The sequence below is a fragment of the Limanda limanda genome, chromosome 4 (genome assembly GCF_963576545.1).
Source record: "Limanda limanda chromosome 4, fLimLim1.1, whole genome shotgun sequence".
NCBI lineage: Eukaryota > Metazoa > Chordata > Actinopteri > Pleuronectiformes > Pleuronectidae > Limanda > Limanda limanda.
The window spans coordinates 2,418,432-2,442,331 of record NC_083639.1 but is presented as its reverse complement, the minus strand read 5'-3'; the positions used below and the strand labels follow the sequence as shown (position 1 = coordinate 2,442,331).

General features: G+C 42.6%; 3 protein-coding genes across 3 annotated transcripts in view; 1 reads left to right on the top strand and 2 right to left on the bottom strand.

Moving 5' to 3' along the window:
• Window positions 1-23,900, top strand: part of smarcd1 (SWI/SNF related, matrix associated, actin dependent regulator of chromatin, subfamily d, member 1) — a 320,795-nt gene that overhangs the window by 153,288 nt on the left and 143,607 nt on the right. The window lies entirely within an intron of this gene.
• Window positions 187-19,060, bottom strand: LOC132999860 (proto-oncogene tyrosine-protein kinase Src-like). Its single transcript, XM_061069644.1, has 12 exons — window positions 18,994-19,060; window positions 10,116-10,397; window positions 8,561-8,660; window positions 6,099-6,197; window positions 5,730-5,833; window positions 2,665-2,814; window positions 2,385-2,540; window positions 1,626-1,805; window positions 1,459-1,535; window positions 1,195-1,348; window positions 913-1,044; window positions 187-478 (listed from the first exon to the last, which is right to left on the bottom strand). The coding sequence occupies exons 2-12, from the start codon at window positions 10,387-10,389 to the stop codon at window positions 270-272; spliced, it is 1,635 nt and encodes a 544-aa protein (XP_060925627.1). The 5' UTR covers window positions 10,390-10,397; window positions 18,994-19,060; the 3' UTR covers window positions 187-269.
• manbal (mannosidase beta like) lies at window positions 21,227-23,557 on the bottom strand. Its single transcript, XM_061070092.1, has 3 exons — window positions 23,425-23,557; window positions 22,138-22,333; window positions 21,227-21,387 (listed from the first exon to the last, which is right to left on the bottom strand). Exons 2-3 carry the CDS (start codon window positions 22,285-22,287, stop codon window positions 21,277-21,279), a joined length of 261 nt encoding a protein of 86 aa, XP_060926075.1. The 5' UTR covers window positions 22,288-22,333; window positions 23,425-23,557; the 3' UTR covers window positions 21,227-21,276.

Here is a 23,900-nt window from a genome sequence, read left to right as displayed (position 1 = left end):
TCCTATTACAGCTACAGGAGAACCTAAAGTAAACAGTGAGTGCTTTCAGGGAGGAAGGTTCTCCGGGTTCTTCTGCAGCAGCACGGGGGGGGGGGGGGGGGTTCTCTGTCAGTGCTTCTCTTGGTTCTGCTTCCACAGAAGAATCTGAAGTTCCTCCTGGCTGAGTTTAACAGGCTCGGATCCTCTCACAGGCTTTCCTCTGAGGTCGGTTAGTGCAGATCGTTCCGTGTTGAGGTTCCCCCCCCTCCGGTTCGGTTCAGTGTGTGGTTCTATAGGTTCTCCCCAGGCTGATACTGGGGTTCTGTGGAGGTGAAGTAGTCCTCTAGGAAGCCCTGCAGGTACTCGAAGGTGGGCCTCTCCTCCGGGTCCTTCCTCCAGCAGGAGAGCATGAGCTCGTGGAGGGAGATGGGACACTCGGCCGGGCAGGGCATCCTGTAGCCGCGCTCCACCTGGTCCAGCACCTCCCGGTTCACCATGCCTGCCCACAGGAACAGGAAGTGAGATTTAGAGGAACACAGATCCTCTTCTTTAACAATACAGTCAAAATTTGATGGATTAAATTAGCATTTTGTGTGGCAAGAAATGCATTTCTAGAATATTAAATGATCTATTCTGTAGTTTTCATAATTTTTGTGCTGCAGTTGTCTTCATTAATTATACATTATTGATATTATTCCATCTATAATCTATCAGATAACAGTTCAAAACTCAAAATATTTCTTCCACGATCGCAAAAGATTAAAATATTCGCGGCAAATCCTAATATTTCTGATTCTGGATCCGCTGAATGGTTAATCAATGAATTGCCATCCAGCTGAATGTTTGAGCTTGTTCTATTCAACAAGCTCTTGTTTGAGTGGGCAGCTGTTTGGTTTTATCACACATGTCTATGTTGGTTTGTGGACACGTTACCTGGATAGGGGACTCTGCCTTTAGTGGCCAGCTCTGTGAGCAGCACGCCAAAGGACCAGACGTCCGACTTGATGGTGAAGCGACCGTACAGAGCGGCCTCTGGTGCCGTCCATTTGATTGGGAACTTAGCTCCTAAAGGGTCAAAATGATCAAAATAATAAAAAATGGTTACAAGTGAGTAAAGTTTAAATGCAACATGCTGCAGAAAACAGATCGAAAATCATGTGGGTTCAGATTTAAGTTAAGACTGGTCCTCTGTGGAAAGACGCAGCGTGGACTCACCTTGTCTTGCTGTGTACTCGTTGTCTTCGATGAGTCTTGCCAGACCGAAGTCGGCCACTTTACACACCAGGTTCTCTCCCACCAGGATGTTGGCTGCGCGCAGATCCCTGTGGACGTAGTTCATCCTCTCCACGTACGCCATGCCCGCAGCAATCTGGACGGACCGAGCGAGGAGAGACATTTTATATTATTAAGAATCATATTGAGGGTTTGAGTGTGTGCATTCTGGGTGGTTTTATGTGACAGAAACTTGTGTAATTTTACCTGAGCGGACATGTCAACTAGCTGAGGCAGACGAAGCATCTTCCCTGCATCCCCTTTGAGGAAGTCCAATAAGCTTCCTGGGAACACACGACCAGAATTACAGTATGAAGAAAACGTATTATGACTAAAAAACCAGATATGTTGGCCACCACTGAATTCTGCATCACCTTGGCTCATGTACTCTGTCACGATGTAGATGGGCTCCTCGGACACCACGGCGTACAGCTGGACCAACTTCTCGTGCCGCAGCTTCTTCATGACCTGTGCTTCCTGCAGGAAGGCCTCCGGGGACATGGTGCCGGGCTTCAGGGTCTTGATGGCTACTCGCGTCGTACCGTTCCACGTACCTGTGAGGAAACAGCGTTGTTAGGTTCAGCATGCAACTTCTTTAATAAAGCTCTTGAACCCCTCATGTCATAATATAAACTTAAAGGAGCAGTTTGATACCTTCCCCAAATTTGCCGTTTGATACAATAAGCAGCTGGTTGGCTTAGCTTAGCATAACGACTGGAAACAGGGCTAAACAGCTAGCCTGGATGTGTCCAGTACTATAAATGTTATTTTACTCATCTTATCCTATCTAATCTATACAAAAACCTAAGAGTAAAACAAACAGTTGAGAGGTTTGACCAAGACCAACACAAAATATTATTATTGTGATCATTAGAGGAGCCATTACTGTGCAGATCTTATACGAGCCTTATATTTAACAAGCTCACAATCTTTTCATCTCCACCAGGAAGCAAATATCCCCCTAAACATCAAACCATTCATTTAATTGAAGGTATAATATCCCTTACCAGGATTTCCGTTATATATACTTTAAGAAAAGTGCAATCCATCTTTTTGTTTTGTACATTCAATGTAGGACCTATTTTATGGGTTCATTTAATATGTGTAGGAAGGGGAAAGTGTGGAGCACTGACCCATCCAGACTTCTCCAAAGCAGCCCTGTCCCAGCTTCAGGTCGAGGCGGAGCGACTCGCGGGGGATCTCCCAGGCGTCCCGGGCCAGCCCCTGGGTCTGAGGCTTAGCCACCGGACACACGTCTGAGAGAGCGTGGCACAGCCCATCGGAGTGCTCTGAGAAAGGGAGGGAAATGAAAGAGGAAGGGCGGGGTTAGAGCAGCAGGGTTGTAAAACGGTTAAACACCACAGATATTGACATTTGTGAGCTGCTGTAAAGTGCAAGTGTCTGATTCCTCACTGCGGTAGTGGAAGACGAGCTGCTGTAGGCTGGTGAACTGGGTGCGGGAGGTGATGTAGAAGCCGCCGCTATCCAGCTTCCTGATCTTGTAATGTTTAACATTCAGGCCTTTGGTGTTGTCATAATCCAGCACTGACAGGCAGTACGCCCCTGAAGACGGAGGACAGACAGAGACAGGTTAGAACAATAAAAGCACGAGTTCCTCGGCCTGTGCGACAGCTGCTCTCTGGAGTTTTCCCAGCAGCTGTGCTGGGCTGTCGGCCCCCCGGGGACCCTGAAGTTCAGCTCACACTTCATGTCCTTGTACATGGACAAACGCTGGTCAACTCTGAGTTTACCAATTGTTGTACAGAAAATGTTCATAAAACTAAAAAATGTTTTAAAGAAATGAGAAAGTGACAATCATATTCCATCAGAAAGTAATGATTGAAAATAGAACCTTACAGTTGTTTAAAACAACCCAACTTGTATAAATGTGGTTTTTAAGAGGTGGTTCAGAGTAAAGAGAAATATTAAGTAGTTTTACTGCCTCATGGTCATAATCCTCCACCAACCACTCACCAAACAGGTTGATTATCTCAGTTTTGTAGTATAATAAAGGCCAGAAGAGGATCTTTACAGAATATAATGATGATATTTTGAAGTGTACCTTTGACCCTTTAGATAAAAAATAGCATACATTTCATTATATCATCATTTAACGATTTTATCCTTGCAGATATTTGTAATAATCAGGTTAAGTTAGGTCAAAGTGTTCATCCTTTAGACCAAGTGAACGTTTGCCCGGATTTGAAGAAACTTTCTCACATCTCATTGGAAACACAAGAAGGGGTAACATGTGGATAAGCAGATTTGATCCACTACACACACATTATGAATAGTGGTGGGGGAACAAAAATCGATTCTGTTCAGTATCGCGATATTTTGAACCCGCGATACTATCGATACTGTTGCACAAAGTATTAATTTAATTTAATACTTATTTACAATTATATATGTAACAGCCCCTGGCTGGCAAAGCATGAAGAGGAGAGCTTCAGAGTTTAAAAGATACCTAGTGTGTATGTATGCGGAAAGGGTGTTCTCCACTGCAGGAAACATAGTAACGGCCCAGGGGAGCACTTCAACATCTGAGCATGTTGACCAACTCCTTTTTCTGAACAAAAATGCCAATATTCGCAAATTAATTTAACATTTTGTGTCATGACCTTGCAGCCAACTGGACTGGACTCTAGAAGTACACATTTGTTTATTTTTCTCAATTTGATTGAAGCTCTAGGTTACTCTTATTTATATGATTATTCTCAGGTTTATGTTACTCTATTATGTCTGCTTTATGTTACTGTATTGTATTTAAATAATTGTAAGATACGTAAGATAAGATTCATAGAATTAAATGTGACATTTGAAGTGAGTTGAACAGTCTTATTTTCCTCATTTTGCCTTTGAATAATATGGGGGACATGAATCGCAATATATCGCAGAATCGAATCGCAATACTTGCAGTATCGCAATATATCGCAGAATCACAATACTATTGAATCGTCACATTTTTGCCAATTCCCACCCCTAATTATGAACCAGTGGTGCATGATATCAACATCACCACAGAACTGTCCCAGCAGCCAAACAATAACACCTGGTTTCTGGATCTGTGTTGACCAAAGGGCCTTCACGCTGTGTAGGGCCCCAACAACAACAACAACATTAACTTTGACATTTTCGGTTTATATATGCGAGATGAGGTCCTCTAACATTATCCATTAACGATAACTACCAGCAGCGAGTCACGACTTGTGTTCTTGTTTCCTGCTCTAACATGATACACACACTTTAAGCAACATATGACCTGCAGGCCTCAGCTCATCCATCACAATGTCAACCTCACATCTAATACACTGACATCTAATACAGGACACCTGCTGACGCCATCACTCCTCCTGCCAGAGCTCCTCCTTCTCCTCCCCCTGTTCCTCGCACTTTCCTTTACCCCTTTTACTGTTACACCCGCTCTGTGTACGCCCCCCCCCCCTCTCAGTGTGTGTGTGTGTGTGTTGGGAAAAGAGGGACTCAAAGCTGGGGGGAAATCCAGCACCCTCCTTGGCTGACCTAGTTCTGGCAGTGATTCACCCCTCTCCATTCACAAGCCCCCACTCCACTCTCCCTTTTCCCCCCACACTTCCTCCAAAACAAGCCCCCCTACTGAGTCCACCTATGTCACAGGGACCAGCTCTCACTCTCAAAGAAAGACATAAATCTCTGCCACAAGCACAGTGGGGGAAAGTTAACAAATGGCTTGATTATGAGAATACTGCTCTGTAAATTAAGTCCCTGAAGAAGTCGTTTCAAAGGAGGATCACATCCGCTGCACAGAGAAAGCTCCCGGGACACCGAGGAAGTGACAAGACTTCCTGTGAGTGCAAAATATAAATGTTCCAGTTTTTAATAATCATGTTGTGTAGTGAGAACTGTGTTGGATAATGCATGGGTTTGCTAACAACACCTTTTTCTTACAAGGTCATTATTTTACAGCTTGATTAGAGCTGCAACAAAACAAATGTTCTTCAGGATTATTTTCTACTTCTAACAATTTAATATATGCGTTAAATAAACAAGATGAAAATACTTTAAACATTTCTCAGGTTATGACTACTAGTCACAAACATTAAGATATTTAATTAACTGGCATTTTTGCATTAAAAATTACAAACAAGTTATTAAAAGACTCTTTCAGTTGACGCGTCTATTGCAGCTGTAAATTTGATTCCCACCGACAATATACACAACTTCCATCTTTCCATTATCGTTACTGCTTCTCCTTTCCGGGTCCCCTGAATCTAACCAAAGTTACATAGAGCAACATAGAAGACACCATTCTCTCTATTGCAAGTCAGTGAACCATCTAAATGATCTTTGAAGCTGTTTGAAGGTCAAATAACTTCAATGTCATTTTAAATACTTCTCAAAATAGCAGAGAGTCCCAGATGAAATAGTATGAAATGCAGAGGAGCCACTAGAACCAGCTTGTTAACACCAGTGGACTGAGCGGGACGTGAACCTCTCACCTTTAGTGGTCTCGCTCTCCCTCACCAAGAAGGTTCCTCGTCTGTTCTGCAGGTTCAGAAGGAGCCGCTCGGAATCCCGACGAGTGATCTTCCCAAAGTACCACCTGCAAAAGTGGGCCGAGGAGAACAAGGTCAGCGAGAGGTTACTACTGTGCGTCTGGAGCAGTCGGGCAGAGACACACTCAGAAGAGTGTATAGAAAGTCTGTATACTCTTTGTATTAGCTTGTAGACAGAGCCTTGTTTTCTATCTGTCATCATAATGCAAAGTCAGAAAAAACTGCATTTAGGTTTTACACTGAGAATCTCTGTAGGGAACGAAAAACTGCCAAACAAAGTGCGAGAGTGAAATAAGGAGGAGGGTTATGTACTCTTCTGCTTGGATGGAGTCGGACGGAGCCACGTAGTTGCTGGGGATGTAACCGCTCTCGCCCGTCGTCAGGGAGCGAGCGAGCCACCAGTCCCCTTCTCTGAAAGAAAGAAAGAGAGAGAGAGAGAGAGAGAGAGAGAGAGAGAGAGAGAGAAAGAGAGAGAGACCAAAGACAGTCAATAACACACAGAAAACTGACAGGAGACACTGTTTCTATTCTTTAGTTTAATCATCTGCCAGTTTAAGATACAAAATGTTGAAAAATATAACACTGTTGTTCTTATGCTTATTTTTAACTGACAACAAATTCAACGAAAATGCCAAAACCAACAAATACTTGAATACTACAAACACTAAGCTCCCTGTCGTGTCAGCGGATTAAATCCCAGACCAACTGGTTCCTACTAAAGATATAAATCTTTCAAATTGGCTCAGAAATATATAGTTTACATTTTTGTAAAAAAGGCTCTAGTCACTGTAGCTTTGAGTCAAATTTACTCAAACAAGAGTAAATGCTGAAGAAAATCTCTGTGACCAAAACAGGATATGTGTGAGCAACTTAAAACAAAGTAATATTTTAATATTATCATTACAATTATAATCATTAACATAATTATTATCTGGCATGAGACCAGAATCACCAGCTTACAGCTTGATCTTTTCACTGGATTTGTTGCCAATAAGAAGTCAGGACATTCACAGTCTCCTTTAAATATAATTCTAAATATCTGCACAACAGGATGATTCACATTTGACACTTCTCAGGGAGAGAGTCTATATCTGAGAAAAGTTCGTACTGGACTGAAGACCAACATTGTTCTTTGCTAAAAAAAGAGACATTTGAAAAAATTGGTGTTTTACAAAATGCTGATTTCTTTCCACACCATAAAGCGCAGTGATGTGAGGAAAAACAGACTGTTAAGAGAGGAAGTGGACGGACACATGCAACCTTTTGTTCCACACGCGGTCCCCCAAGCTCACAATTTAGGCTTTAAACTGTATATCCAGATTTATGAATGCACCAAATCACTCCCCAATTCATCATAGTTACGCTACGAGCTTGACCAAACAAATCCGTGCAGCAGCAGAGGGACTGTGAACAAAAGGTTGCAGAAGATTTCTTATTGCATTAAGTGTTACTGACCTGAAGCTGTACTTTTTCCTAGGAGAAACCATGAAGCATGAGAGAGAAAGAGAAGGGGGAGAGATAACAGACACGGCAGACACATCAAAACACGGCAAGGAGACGTGGCGACGGCAAAGCAGCAGAGAGAGAGAGAGAGAGAGTTGAGGAGCTGGATGTGGGACAACACAGCGGGGGTGCACAGACTGCAGGGTTTTCTAACTTAACTTTCATTTGTAATATTTCTCTCAATTCCACAATAGAAGCGTCTGATTAACTTTGCATGAATGATCAATTCCTCACATCACAGGGGGGACTTCTTCTGGACTCATAGTCTCACTCAACATCTCTTCATGCTTTGTAATGGAGACGTCCCGTTTCCTTGTTTAATATTAATGAAAGATGAATTCATTATGTTTTTCAAGCCCCTGCTGTGTAGTCCCACACTATATGTGTATTAAAAAAAACAGCAGACCAGACTTATGCCAGGTTATGGAAAGAGTGCAGAGGAAAAGACAAAACAAAACAGCATTGTTCTGATGTTACACACGCGTGTGTGTGTGTGTGTGTGAGTGTGAGTGTGTGTGTGTGTGGAAACTAATGCACTCCTCTTTGTTATTTGAGTAAAATCTATGTTCTGTTTCTTCAGGGACCGGAGTGGAAAATATTGCTATGACAGATTTGTGTCTCAGGCTACATCCATACATCTATTATTTTCCACACTAACACACCTGAAGACGTATATGCGTGTGTATGTGCTGGTGTACACAGGAAGCACTTGGTTGTTGGTTGCAGATATGTCGCAGGTTGCTGGAATAACAGCTGGTCTCCTACGCATGTCAGCAGTTGTAGGCTCTTTAACAGCTGTCGGCGAAGACAACAGGGTCAGCTTTTGCGATTCTGTGTTCTACACTGCAGCCGAGGCCAAGGCTGGTTGTTTTCTTCACACCAGCTCACACCAGCTCTGTTTTTGTGGCTCTAAAACTAGAAGTGTGGACTCCAGGTGAATCTGTAGCAGAGTTAATGCATCAGATGAAATCATAGTGTGGATTGCAGCCTCAGTGATTGTGATGACAACAGTTGTCCTGTGAATGTGTCTGCTCTGCTTTCGTCAACAGATGGGAAGAATCAGAGTCTGGCATCTGCGTTGCTCCACTGCTACCGACTGACTCCCACTGTGTTCATTCACACACAGGATTCTGCAAGCTCACATGTGCGTCGACAAATCTGCTCATTTAGATGTTTGTGAAGTTGTGGCATCAGAGAGAGAGAGGCGAGAGAGAGAGAGAGAGAGAGAGAGAGAGAGAGAGAGAGAGAGGCACAGAAGAGGTGATTCTTACGTGTTGTTGACAATCTGCAGCCTGTCGCCTTTCCTAAAGGTCAGATCAGACGCTGTCCGTGACTCATAGTCATACAGCGCCACAAATGTAGTGACACCTCCTGCAGGAAACAACACAAATACACACAAACATGAGAGGAATATATATATTTAGGGAACAATGTCATTTAAGCAATGGAACTTCCCTTTTTCTGCTCCTATTCACGTTTAACTTCCATAATCCAACTTTAACAATTCAAATCAGGCCCAGGATAATAATTTGCTCTATCCACTGTAACGCTATAAATCTATTTCGCCCCGCCGCTCCACATCTGTGTGAAATTATTTGCCGAAGCCTAATGAGAAATATCGACGTCCAGACTTGCTTGTGAGCGATCGCCCGTGAAGGACAGAGCCATCATATCAAAGCTTTTCCATTTTCTGCGAGCGTTCTCCCCTTTCCTTTTAATGAACCTGTGATCTGAGCCTGGGAACACTCCAGCTCATCATCGATCGGGTCATTGGATGCACGGTGGGGGGGGGGGCAGCCAGCGGAGCCGATGCACCAGCAGCATCTCCGCTCTCCAGCTATCGGGCAACATTAACCTCAACCATCTGGCCGGGCTAGACACATTAGAGCCATCAGACTTCAAAGGTTTAAAGCCTGTTTGACGGCTGATGGTGGGAAAAAGAAACAACTTCCCGATAACGCTCTGTGATAATGTAACTCACTGTGAATCCTTGCTTTAGATGCTGGTCTCTTTTCTAAATGAAAGCAGGTCTACGGGCTGACTCGGAGATAAGTCACGATTGCTTTGGTTATAATTTGTTACTGAAGAAGCAGCTCAACAATTTTCTTGCCAAGAGTCAAATGAGAAGATTGATACCAAATCTGTGTGTGAGATGAAGCTGGAGCAAAGTAACAGCTCAGCACAAAGTGACTGGGAATGGAAACAACCCGCCTGCCGCTGTCTAAGGTAAATAAAAATGATTCACACAAATTAGACGCGTGAGATAAAGCATGAGGAGTTTCCAGCTCTTTACACTAAACTCACTGGTTGCTGTAGCTTCATATTTAGCACACAGACATGACGGTGGAATCGATCTTCTCATCTGACTCTCAACAAGACTACACACTGATGTATTTCCCATGTAGAACTATTTTAAAGAGCATTGTCACCATTTACAGTCACGCTCTTTGTTCCTCAAAATGACCCATTTAAAAGGTTTGTCACCAAGAAAATTCCCCTCATGGACTAAAATAGTTTAAATGTTCTACACCTTCCATTCTCATTTCGCCCTCACAGCTGTTGAGGAAACTTTTCCAGCTACTGAGCTCCACCCACAAGTTACCAGGATTGGCTTCTTAGGTTTGTGACATCACCACCACCTGCTTTTGACTGCAGTTTTAATGGTGGATATATATGGTGCTGGTTATTTCAAACAAAATGTATTTTTTTCATATAAAAGACCCGAGGGGGACATTTTCAGCATGTTTAGAAATGTCTACTCAAGAATAGAACAGTTATTTTCTTGAGTTTGTCCAAACTTAACCAATCTCCCGACAAGTCCCTTACCTGCCAGCGGTCCCCTCTGGGGCGAGGTGATGGTGCCCGTGTGGTCCACTCCTCCGAACAGAGCCAGCTCAGGAGTGTTGGTGGGCGCGTGGTGGTGCTGCCCTGGATGACCCCGCCTCCCCGTGCCCACCGCAGGGCTCCTGTTGGGAGTCTGCGTCTGCTGGGAGGGGCCCAGGTGGTGGAAGCGCCCGCTGTCCGAGCCTGTGCCGATGGTGCCGTCCAGGCTCATGGAGCGCTGGCCGGGCTCCTTGGGCTTGCTCTTGCCCGCCCCCATGTGCAGACCTGGGACGAGAGCCAGAGATAAGTATGACTGCAACACTTTAATTCCCAGGGGATAAAAACCAGGCGTCTTTTGCATCGTTAATATCTTTGTGTGGTTGCCAAAGAGGACGGAAATGATTAGTCGACTCCGACAGAATAACAACTGCCAAATCTTTTTATTCATTTCTTATATGATAACATCCATTTGTGTTTTTTCCAAAGCAAAAACATTTAACTTCTCAAATATGAAAATCTGCTGCTTATCTGTGTTATGTCTATGTTATTTTAATATCTTTAGACTTTTGTAATGGTTTGCTGGACACCTTATGATCAATAACAAAACTAAAAGTTAATTTAATAACTTTTATCCCAAAATCACAACTTTTCTTGTTAAAAAAACTGCCTGATTGTACCGAGTTCTGTGTTTTACAAAACTCAACTAACAGCTGCCATCAGGTAAAAAGAATTTACCCAAGAACAGAAAAACTCAATTGATAATTAAATCAAATTTATTTAATCCTGTATTTTCATATACATACTACATATTGTATGAATGCTGCCTGAAATAACTTTCAATTCATGCAGACAGAAGATTAAAAACAGGATCAGGAAGTGACTGTGTTTTAAGATTCTTTTCATTGCCCTCTCTTAATGAAACACGTCCCCGGAGCCTCGCCCTCATCTCTGGAGCCTGGTCCAGTCCTTGGAGCCGCTCCAGCTTCGGTTAGAAACGTTTAGCATGCAAATACTCAGAGAACAGGACACCTCGAGCCAGTCGACACACACACACACGTTCAAGGTCATTCCTATCTGTTGATTCAATCTGCTCCGAATCAATAAGCGTCTGCGAAGGAAAACAAAGCTTCAAACAAAAGAGCCCTGGTGCCGGTGAACCGACGCGACACTAACAGCTCGGGCTCCTCCTGCAGATAATTACTGTGGACGGCTGCCGAGTAGGACTATTGTGAGCTGATAAATGCAACAAGTCGAGAGCGCACTGTCATCAAGAGCCCAGACAAAGACAAACTTGCTCAGACAGTCAAGTGCAGCCACAGAAAACTGGAGTGTCCACACACAAAGTCCAATCCCACCCCTGCCCCCCCAAGGCCCTGGAGAGTGACTCACTGTGAGGCTGGCTACCTCAGGCCAGCTGAAACACAAACACTCACACACATGCAACAGCCTTGTTCCTGTAGGAGGACAGGCAGTCTCCCTTCCAGACAGAGGGTATTCACCATATATGAAGATGTGTGCGTCTGTGAGTGTGTGTTTATGTGTGTGTGTGTGTGAGCAGCTGTCCCTCCGTCTTTGGGAAACAAGACTCTGTCGCACACCCACCCTCGCCCACCCTCGCCCCTCACATCCTTTTTCCAACACATGCATGTGTCGCTGTAAGAGTTTCCGACACACAGGACGAGGAGAGCGAAGAACCCATGAGGAGAAAGGAGCTGCCAGTGGCTGGAAAAAGAACGTGTGGGTGGTTGTTGTTGTGTACTGCACGGACAGCTGAGGCTTAGTGGGTGTTTTAAGTGTAATGTGCAACCCGAACATAATTACACAGGTACGGGGATTCTCAGAGATACAGAAGGATCCCACTGCGGAGGAGTGTGGGCGTGTGTAAGCTGCAGAGTCGAGTGTGTGCATGAGCGAGCACGAGAGATGTCAAACACACACGCACAGTCATGCAAGCTTTGATTCAACCCTTGCCAGTATGAAATCTGGCTCACCGGGGGGGCTAACGTATCCCATGGTGCAACACTGAGTCACACAGAGAAAGGCCTGCAGAAAGCGACGGACAGGACTGAGTGAAGCGGGTGACCAGTGACCTGCCTCCGCCTCTCACGTCTACCAGCTCGCTGAGGATCCAGGAGAGCCCAGACGAGTGCAAGACAAAACACCATGAAACACATTGGGATTACAGCCTTGGCAGATTTAAAGCAGTAATGGAGGCACTTATGCAACAGATATATTTAGCAGCCCACGTCGTCAATATATGCAAACAAACAGATACTCGAGGTGCTAGAATCTGAGGAAAGAAAACGATTATTGTCGTCAAACAGCCAAAGCTGCTTAAACACTGACTGCTGATGTGCTTTTTTTTTTAGGGGATTGATTGTGTATACATGCAGTTCAACCACCGGCTAAATTTAGAAGAGAATAACAAATCAGCTGATATCCAACTGAATGTCAGGTTACTTCAATTTGATCTACGCCAACTGATTAGAAGCTCTTCACAGGCTTTGATTTGGGACTTCCTCCTGACTCCTGCCTTTACCGACCCAGAGCTGCATCACAGATCTGCTTAGTGAACTAAAGTGAGTCCAGAGTGCAGAGCTTTAAGAGTCGGGTAAAAAGGCAAAGAAGCTGGATCGATCAATCAAATTATAATTGCATTAAGCCCATATTCAGAAATCACAATTTGTCTCATAGGGCTTAACAAGCAATCCTGCGAGCCGCTGCCACTTCTCTTCGTTCTTCTATTGTTTGATGTTGTCACATCTTCAAGCAATTGGATCAGACCAGGATCCGAGCCCCCTTTCAGACCTGCTATTTTAGGTTTGACTAAACTTAAAGTAGGCAACAGTACAGTTTTGTCAACATTAACTCTGGTTGTGTATCATCTTAAGCATCAATAAAATCAGATCTATAAAACAGAAAACAGAAAAACAGAAAAAAATGCTCATCACAATTCCCTAAACCCAATGTGATGTCTTTAAATGTCTTGCTTTGTCCAACCAAAAAATCCAGATGCCCAAAATATATATATTATACTATACTGTAAAGCAGCAATTCTAACACTTTCTCAACTCATTGATTAATTGATTGATCTTTATAGTTTTTGGACAAAGCTAATATCTTCGTCAGGGCCAGTTCCATCGTGCAAGTGTTTGGTCCGACAGGGTTAGAGATGAGACTAATCATCGAGTTCCAGCACACACTGATGAGGAGAGCTAATGCTCCTCCACCGGCTCTGCAAACACATCCTGATATAGAGCAGCACTCGTGTCCTCTGAGAGTCGCAGTGCACACAGTGTCCAACGCTTTCCAGCGGCTCCTCAGGACGCTGAACTCACAGCAGAATACCCTCGAAAGCCTCAGAGCCTGAACATGTAAACAACAGAGCCCCACGCCTCTTCCTAATATGGTGTCAAAGTGTCCTTACGTCAAGAAGTGCTAACATGTGAGTCCATCCAACATGACGAATCGGGGTAAACGAACATGACTTATAAAGATCTGATCAATTAAAAAATAGAGATTTTGTAAAATCGGATTAAAATATAGTAGTATTAATATAAAATGGGAGATGAAGTGAGTTGTTCCATCCAAAAAGGAGCACGGAGGAATGTGGGGGAACCAGATTGCACCACAGCGCTCTACGGCTGCCAGACACTGCAACAAGAACAGGCACCTGAGCAGTGGGAGGCCAGGATGAGGGGAAGGAAGCGAGGAGGGGGATGGAGCGGGGGGGGTGAAGGGGGCACAGAGAAGCCCTTTTTTTCTGTTTACCCAGGATTTAAATAGAAATCTTATTTCGAAAGGAAAAAAGAAGTTTTGACTCTGATAAATCATAAATTATTAAATCCCAATGATCACAGTGACTGATTTAATTTGATTGGTGAATATTTGAACTTTTTCTGCTAATAATGATTTCTAAATTGATTTCTTATTATTTAAAGCTACATGGGAAGCATTTCTGGTGTGAAAGGTGCTGTAAAAAAATAAAGGTATTCAACGAATTTGAAGGATATGATAATACACAGATTTGCTGATCACGTGAATTACAGCTGTGCCTTGATGTTCATTAAAAACATCCCAAAAATAACGTTCATGACGAAAACAAAAACTATATAAAAAGTCCCAATTCACTGAGAATCCACAATTAACTTCATATAGGCCGCAATTTGACATTAATAAAAAAGTGAGCTAATGGAGTGCTGAGGAAGCTGAAGTAACATTAACTCTATAAACAGATTCTAAATGTGAATATATAGAATCTGGAGGGGAGGAACAAGATGCCTCCTGGTTTCAGGTAAATACTCCAGTGTGGAGAGCAAACTGGGTATCGAGAATCGTTGACATTCAAGGTATATCCGTATATCGACTACAAAATCGTTGGTATCGTGACAATACCCATGTAATCATTCTATATTGCGTCTCCTCTCTAACTCAACCCAGAATAGGAATAAGTGAGTGAATCCAGCTCCTGTACGAGTCAGTGCTCTGCAGCCAGCAGCACAGGTAGCTGCAGTGTTGTCAGGTTCACAGGAACAACTGGGCTGGATTCGATTAGAGAGAGTGTCTCTGCTCAGACAAGTTCTGAAATGTTAACTTTATTTACTGAGGTGAGTCAGTCTGTTCTACTGCACAGCAGAGGGACATCTTATTAGAGACACCTGTAACCGTGGTAACAACAAGAAGACGGAGACAAGCGTAGCCTTCAAATGTATCAAAGACAACAATTAAAAAGCTATGTGGGAAAATGAGTCTGGATTTTGAGAAACCTTGATGTGACAAAAAAGTAACAAAATTCAATTGACTTATATTTGAGCAGAATGCAATTTTATCAAATAAAATGAGGTCAACAGTAAAACGAAAACCAGCCGAACGATGATAAATAGAGGCTCAGCTCAGAAGCTGTTCTCTGAGTGGTTTGTACCTCAGAACCTGGAGAGCACTTCACTATCCGCACTACATTCATCACTAACCTGTGTCTCTCTCACAGTCTCAGTGTTGACCGAGTGCTACAAAATCTATAAAACTGTCTCGCCACGTGAAGTGAATACACAGGAAAACACTGTGGAGAGGGGGGGTAGTGTAAGGGCCACAAGCAGAGATGCCTGACAGTAATGAAAGTTAATAAATCAGTAAGGTCTGAAAAACACCTTTCAGAGGAACCACACCGCATCAGGAGGATATTCTCATTATGTGTCATTTGTACATGTGCTCCAATCTGCCCCTTGGATTGAAATGACACAAACACACTGTCATTTCAATTTTGATATATATACACAAATATGTCAAAAAAACTGTTTGTAGTCACGGCAATTCTTCCTGTGCCAAAGAGGTTATGTTTTCGCCAGGGTTACGCAAAAAACTACCAAATGGATTTCAACAAAACTTGGTAGAAGGATGGCTCATGAGCCAAGAAAGAATCCATTAAATCACGACGAGAGATAGGGAGTTTCTCTTTTTACATTATCACCCATTTCCCAGGAAATGACTCATGAATCTTGATGGAAAGAATCAAAGTATATTTAGAGGAACTGAACTCAACGAGTGAGATTTGGTGCAGCATGATTGAATTGAAGGGGACTGGCGGGTCCTTGGTGGAGCTATGTGCTACTGAGAATCATTCATGTTGTGTTTCAGATGCAAGTGATCTCAGAATCCACAGTTCTGGCTGAGTGTAGAAATATGTTGTTCAGCCAAATAATTAAAATCTTTGACCGTCTGATTTTACCAGATGAGGTGGCTTTTCTACCACAGGCACAGTCTTTTCAGGAATGCTGGCAGCACGGAGAAGGACGTGGCAAGATCTATCCAGACTGAAATATCTCAACAACTGCTGCATTGACAAAACCGACTTTTTGAACAGACATTAATTATTATTACATCATCTGAATAATTACACTAAGCTGTTTGTGTTTGGCTCCAGCCCCTCAGCTAACCCTAGTCCCTCAAAACGATAAGCTGTACAGATATATGATGGATGGAAAACATGGTAAACATTACACCTGCAAGACATTAGCAAGACGGCAGCTGTAGACTCACAGTTTCAGGAAAACAAAAAGGGAACTGCAACTTTGGAAAACCCCTTTAGACTAACTGTGATGTCTGATGATACAAAGCTCTTTTTTCCCACAGTATGAGGATCGTGGATTTTATCTTGCCAGGGGGGAATCTCTTCATAGCAGACATGGTTCCGGACAGACGTGACCGAGGGAGGAAATGAGGGTTAACATGCGAGTGCTGCTGTAAGACAGACTTGAATAACAAGGGATGTTGCGTGCTCCACGGCATGTCTTTACCTCAGGCCTCCCAATCATCTGCCCGACTTATCTATGAGGGAAATTATCTGGTTGTATAATAGAAACTGAACGAACAATTAGCCTTGATGCTGAAGATCCATTCATCCATCATCTACACTGCTTAACCTTTTGAGGGTGCCTGAGGGAGTTGGAGCCGATCCCAGTGGACATTGGGCGAGAGGCGGGGTACACACTGCCAAACAATCATTCACACACACACACCTTCAATCTAAATATTTGGTATTAATCTTACACTACTCTGCATGCCTTTGGACTGTAGGAGGAAACCGGAGTACCAAGAGAAAACTCACGCAAACACGCAGAGAACATGCATACTCCAAACAGAGAGACAAGGGATCCGAAACCTGAAGGCGACAGTGCTAACCACCGGGCCCGATGCTGAAGACCCATACTGTAATTGTTGCCAAATTCTTCTTCAAATTGTGTGTTTAAATGCAACTCTAATCAAAGGGTAATGTCATGATGAAACGTTTCAAACCATGATTGTGTTTCCTCACATCTCCTCTGCCTGATCAACATTTGTGCTCCTCCATCTGGGGCCGAGCACACTGGAGCCGCACAGATCTGCTGAGGCACATGAGCCCATTTGGCCATGACAAACCTCACTGAGTCACAACAGACGGTAACAGTTGCCACTGTGCTGCGGAGAGCCCAAGGAGTTCCAGCCAATGTTTCAGTCAAATGGGAAAATTACAGTTTGCCCAGGGGAGGGGAGGCGAGGGAGGAGCGACGACCGAACGATGGCTCCCTCAAGATCAAAATGAAAGGAAATGTGCACATTAGCGTCACTGTCCCATCCTGCTATCTGCTGATGATAACATGAGGCAGCACAGTGCACATACATGTTTCATACGCACATCCTCTATAAATAGCCGGATTCGGAGGGACAGAATGGGCAGTGGATTGAGAGAAAAGGGCCAAAGAGGAAACAAAGCAGTCACTTTAACTATCAAATATCGTCCCATCACAGTCTCTTGTCCGGTCTGCTTCCCAAATCTTTCCCTTAACCACTCTGAGCCCGTTTGAAGCTGTTCCACTTCACGTTCACTCGTCCTCAGTGACAAACACACAGATGACACGTGAGGGGAAGAAGAGGAAGAGGAGGAGGAGGAGGAGAGGAGGGGGGATTGTGGCATTCAGCTGATAAAAACACACTTCCGTTTGCTGTCTATCTTTCACTGGGGGGGGCTCCGGCTGCAAATGATCCAGGCTCTGGGAAATGGCTGCTACAGCATGATTGATGCTATGGAGGAGGGCAGAGGTGGCACATTCTAATATATATTCATGGGAATTTCATTAATAACAGCACATGATCTATATTAAATTCACAGGCAGCATTTCTTTGTGGTTTCTCTGGGATATTAGAATAAATTGAAGGTAATATGCATTCGTCTCGCAGCCTGTCTAACGACTGAAGCAAATTACATCTGCAACAATGAATGAATTCATCAAACGGTCAATCAACAGATCAGTGACACTTCTGAAATGAGAGTAACTGCTTTCTGTTTTTGTTTTTTTCATGGTAGTAAACATATATTATTGTGGGGGTTTCTAACTGAAATAAAAACAGGACATATGAAGGTGTAACCTTGAGGACCTGTAATGAGCCATTTCCTGTATATCTGTGACCTTTGTATGGATTAAACAATTTATCAGGACAACACTTGGCGGATGGATCAATAAAGAAATGCTCTTGAGCTGCTGGGAAGACCAACACCAGTCTGTTACTGTCCTGGGAAAGACAACACTGTATTTATATCCACTACACTACTCAAACTAGGGAATCAGGATGTTTTCCTCTTGCTGTATGTCACAGTCCAGTCACAGAGATCCAGTGTTGATCTTCCCCTTGTTTGTGTGACTTAATCCAACCTGAATCCACAGCCATATGGAAATGAGCTGGAACATGCCCCAAGCTCCAAACCGACAGTAAATAGATTAGCCACATAATTTAAATGCTATTTCCACCGGATTAAAAACACCAGTTGTTGTCAGCAAAGCAGCTTTTTTTTTTAAAGACACAAGGGGTGGGGTGGGGATGTGCCTGTGCCAGAGAAGCAGCTGTCAGGATGATAAAAGGAAGGGATTGAATCATAATAATTATAATAATAATACAAATATTTTTTTAAAAGAGGGGAAAAACGTCTACGGTTTCTTCAAAGGATCCACGCCAGGTGCGTAACGTGGATTTGTGAATGGGGAGCGAGGACTAGAAAGGCGACAATGCTGCTGCATGTGCGGCCTGATGAATCTAAACAGGTGCTGGTGGTGCAGCTCCATTTTGAATTTCGATGGATTGTTGGTCTCTCATTTGTCCGCGCGGTCCAATTTAAAGCGAGTGGGATTCAGGATGGTTTGGGTCTAAACGCGTGAGGCCGGAGGATGCTTTGTATTCGGCGTGTCGGAGGTTCCGAGGAGAATCCACTGGCACAAACACGAGCCAGTGAGTGGCCTGTGCAACAATGAGACCCAGCGTGAGGAGGGGGCTCCAGACTGGGAAACACGCAGCATATGAATCAGTATAGAAATGATATAGAAATGTCCCGTTAGGTCTCCTGCTAACTCACCTTGGACGCGTCCGGAGGTTCAGCCCGAGCACCGGAGCCTCGCAGCGGGGAGCCGGGTTCGATCGGAACCGGGTTAGATCGGAATGGAAGCGGGCGGCCAGTTGCTGTGGAAACCTCGGACCGGCCACCAATCCCATTTAGCGGATCCCGGCTGAATCGCAGGAGGAGGAAGAGGAGAAGGAGGAGAAAGAGGAGGAGGAGGAGGAGGAGGAGGTCATGGTAGAAGCCGTGTTCGGGAGCAAAGGGCTCAGGATGGAAGAAGAGGTGGGAGACGATGAAGAAGCAGGAGAAGAAGACATGGCTCGTTGGGAGAAAACCACGGGATCGTGCATCACTGGAAGCAAATATGACGAGTGTGGGCTTTTTTTTTTTTTTTGTTACGCTGTTTACGCAGCAGCGGTGGGAGTCAGGGGGATTCACGTCGCCTTGCGTAACTTGACGCCACCACGGAGTAGTACAAGAATAAAAACATAATGAATGAATAATAAAAATCATCATAGCATCTACCGCTCATTTTGTACTATTGTTATTGATCTAATAACAACAAGCCTCGTGTTCACCAGAACACTGAGTGGAAAGGTCAATCGGTTGCTAAGCGACAAGCACATCGCTGTGAAGAGTTACGTTGGGTTTGACGTCAACATTCAGATTCTGAGGCTACGCGACGTATTTAGGGATTTTTATACTCACATGAAACAACTTCAATTAAAGTGAAAATATTTTTTGAAGCTGTTACAAAAATCTGTTCATGAAATAATTATAAGGCTTATTCATATTTTTCGAATAAAATGTTAATAATTTAACTGATAAAGCTTCAAAATAATTTTCCAATCGGTTCGAGTGTTAATCAGCAACTGATGGTAGGTACCACTCACTGGAGACAACTTGAATTAAGGATCGTGAATAAGGTTTGCAATAAATATTAACATTTATTGACGATTAACTTTCTGTTATGTGGAGTATTTTTTCGATGTAATGTCTAAACGTATATATTTTTTAAATACGATGACTTTGTTTTATTTTGATTGGAGAGGTTTTCCCTTTGAAATGTTCATGTTTTTGTTATTTGACAAATTTTTACATTACAAGTAATTTGGCAGATGCTTTTATCCAAAGCCACTGACAATTAGTGCATTCATCATCTATGAGTTACCTTTTTATGTTGCCCAAGGGCACTTGGGCGGCTGTGGCTGAGGGGTAGAGTGGTCGTCCTCCAACCTGAAGGTCGGTGGTTCGATCCCCAGTCTGAACCATCTGCATGCCGAAGTGTCCTTGGGCAAGATGCTGAACCCTCAATAGCCCCCCATAGAATAACAAAGTGCTGCAAGTAGATGCACTGTATGAATGTGTGTGTGAATGGGTGAATGTGAAACTGTACTGTAAAGCGCTTTGAGTGGTCTTCATCAGACTAGAAAAGCGCTATATAAATACAAATCCATTTACTTCAATATGCAGATGCAGATGGGGAAGTCTGAGGATTGAACCAATGACCTTCTGGTTGGAGGACAAGAACTCTACCACCGCATCTATTGCCATAGACGCCGTGAAATTATTTTTGGTGTTGATTGCCTCACTTCATGTATACGGTTCGTACTTAAGTCTGATCAGATTTTTTTAGGCATATACTGGCAAACTAGACCAACATCATAAACATAAGACCCACACAGTTGGATTGTTCTCACCTTTCGCTCCATCTTGGATTATGTACCAATAGAGTGTGTTATGAATTGCTTAATATTGTCTAAATTTAAACAAACATCAGTTTATTTATAAAGCGTTGTTTTCTGGTGCAAAAAACCTAACTTTACAACAGAGTTGAGATATATTCTGCCATTCAAAAGAAGTATGTTATAAGGACCGAACACAATCCTATTCCACATCATTAAACCAAACTGGAATTTAGCAATGAATCAACACACCTGAGGCACATGACTGTATAGTGCATTTAATTGTTTGTTACAGTTAAAATATAATTCAATCAATGATATTCAACCATAAATGAAACTAATGCAAAAACATTTAGCCAATAAAAATACGTTGCAGGCCACAAACACCATGGCAGTTTGCTCCTCGTAATGCTATGTTGATGGTGAACAGGACACAGTTCACTCTGAAGTCTCTCAAGTTAAGAACACAATATATTTTAGTGTTGTAGTAAGACAGTTTTTTAAACATGTAGTGATAAACACAAACACTCACACTCACACTCACACACACACACACACACACACACACACACACACACACACACACACACACACACACACACACACACAGAGCTTTCTATCGCTTCTTCTTGCTCTCTTTCTTTGGCTTCTGTCGGATCTGAGGAGCTCCTCCTTTAGGTTTCTTTATCTGTTCAGCAGCTTTACTATCCGTGGACTCGTGCTCATCCTGTGGAGCAAACACATGAGGCATGAAACACCTGGCGGTTTCAAAATAAATCTTCTGAGTCATTCAAATAAGGTGTGAAAACACATGATGCTAAACATAACGTGTGATTTGAAGATATATTTAGATGATGGTTTTGCCACAATGCCACAATTTTATCTTATCTTCCCAGGTAAATTGAGTTTAAAAGTAAAATGTGCAGAGGAGGTTTTGTAACTTGTGTAAATAGATCCTGTTAATACAGTTTTCCAGTTAGCTTGGTCTCAGAGTAATCTGCATTTAATAAATGGTTCCATAAAAGTTTTTGGACACACTGCAAACAAAGACATTCCGGCGTGTTCCAGCACTTTCCCTCTGTCAGCACTGTTGCTGCGATTGCAATCTTTCCTATTTTTCTAGCAGGGAAGAATGACAGCAGGATGAAATGAAGACATACTGTGGAAAGTAATTAGTACATCTGATGACGGCGGCTGGAAATAGAATAATTAGACGTTGGATTTAATTGCTCCGGTCTATAAATAATCTCCCCTGACAGTTAGTTAGTATATAGATTGAGAAAGTAACCCTTCATGGCTCAGTCTTTATGGACATTAAGAAATAATGTAGTCTGTAAAAATGAATGAATCTGACAAACTACTGTATAGCCCAAAAGGTATTACTAAACCAGGCTGCAGAGGGGAAACACAGTTTGAAGGAGGGAAACACTTCATCACACAACCCCCTCTCCTCTTGTCCTCCTGGTCTGTACGTCACCTGTTCATGCCCCTTGGATATGGGGAGGAAAATAGCCAGGATGCAGATAAACTGGAAAATGGCGCCCAGAAACAGGCCATAGCGCAGCACGCTCTCAAGGAAGGTGGGTTCAGGGACATCTGGAGGGGACAGGTCCAGGTCTGCAGACATGATGCTGCTGGATGTTCGGTGCAGTCGCTCTCCCTCAGTGACGTCTCTGTGTGAACAGCAGCAGCAGCACAGAGGAGGATCAATGCAAGTTATTCTAAATAGAGGCTTACGGACGGGTCATCATACAACCCCTCATTCATAGAAATAATGTGTGCAGAATACATTTAATAAGATGTACTTTCTAATATTATTTCGATATTAATCTTCAAACTGTTTATACCGTTACTTGAAAAGGTATTCAGTGTAGAAAATGTCAGAAAACCGCATAAAAAGCTCAGAAAGAAACTCAGACGTCTCCCCGAAGCAACTTCTTAATATGTTGTTTATCATATGAAATATTATCATATAAAATAAGGATCAAAAGTTCACACGAAATATTTGTGAAATTAAGTTGAAATTCCACTGACAATGGTTGAAATGGTTATTAAAGTGGAAGATGGTTAATTTACTTTCAGTCAACTATCATGATATAAAACTCTCTCTATATATAAAAGATAATATATACACATTACACACATACATATATACATTTTTTATATGTATACATGTTTATGTTTAAGTATCATATATATTTTAGATTTGCTGTTACATTTTCACATCTTGTTTAGTTTGTTCTGTGGCTATCCACCTTTCTATCCCTCTATCAAACCATCTCTCTCTCTCTCTCTCTCTCTATCTATCTATCTATCTATCTATCTATCTATCTATCTATCTATCTATCTATCTATCTATCTATCTATCCTTCTATCAAACCATTTATCTATCTATCTACTATCTATCTATCCCTCTATCAAACCATCTCTCTATCTATCTATCTATCTATCTATCTATCTATCTATCTATCTATCTATCTATCTATCTATCTATCTATCTATCTATCTATCTATCAAACCATGTATCTATCTATACATTGACTTGTGGCTTTATATCATAGATGAATTTATGACAAAGAGAATCTAAGAAGTCAGATGTGTTCTTCTTTCGCTACCATGGCTACAGTAGGTTATCGATATAAATCCATTTAGACGTTTTAATGTAGCAAAACCCTGGGAATAGATCATACAACTCTTCACTACGTGGATCTGAGCCTCGACACAATGTTTCCATGTTTGATTTCAGAGAGGAGAACATCTGTACCTGTGGCGGGAGAACTTCACTCTTCTTCTTCGTTACAGGACAGGTAGAAATATAGCAACCTCCAGAGTCCTCTGAACACAAAGAGGCTGCTTTATTTTACAAAGGTAGGGCAAAAAAAAACTTCCGCTTCACGGAAGTGATGTCATAAATCTAAGCGTCGCTTCCGACCTGGGAAATGATTGTTTTGAAAATGTCGCCCCCTATAGCTTTTGTTCAACGTGGATTAATTTTGAGGCACAGAAATGTCTCCTTTAGACACATAAGGAGGTATTATTCGAATACCAAATTTATATAACCATCAAATAATTAGTGTTTCCACTGAACACTGTTAAGTTTTTTTTAAATAATAAAGTCAGAAATATATATATTTGTGCTCTCAGTATCAGAAAACATGGTTCATTGACAAGTAGGTTTACAGATACAAGGAATTTGCTGTGCTGTGTTTGTACAAGAATATATCTAAAAAAATATATAAA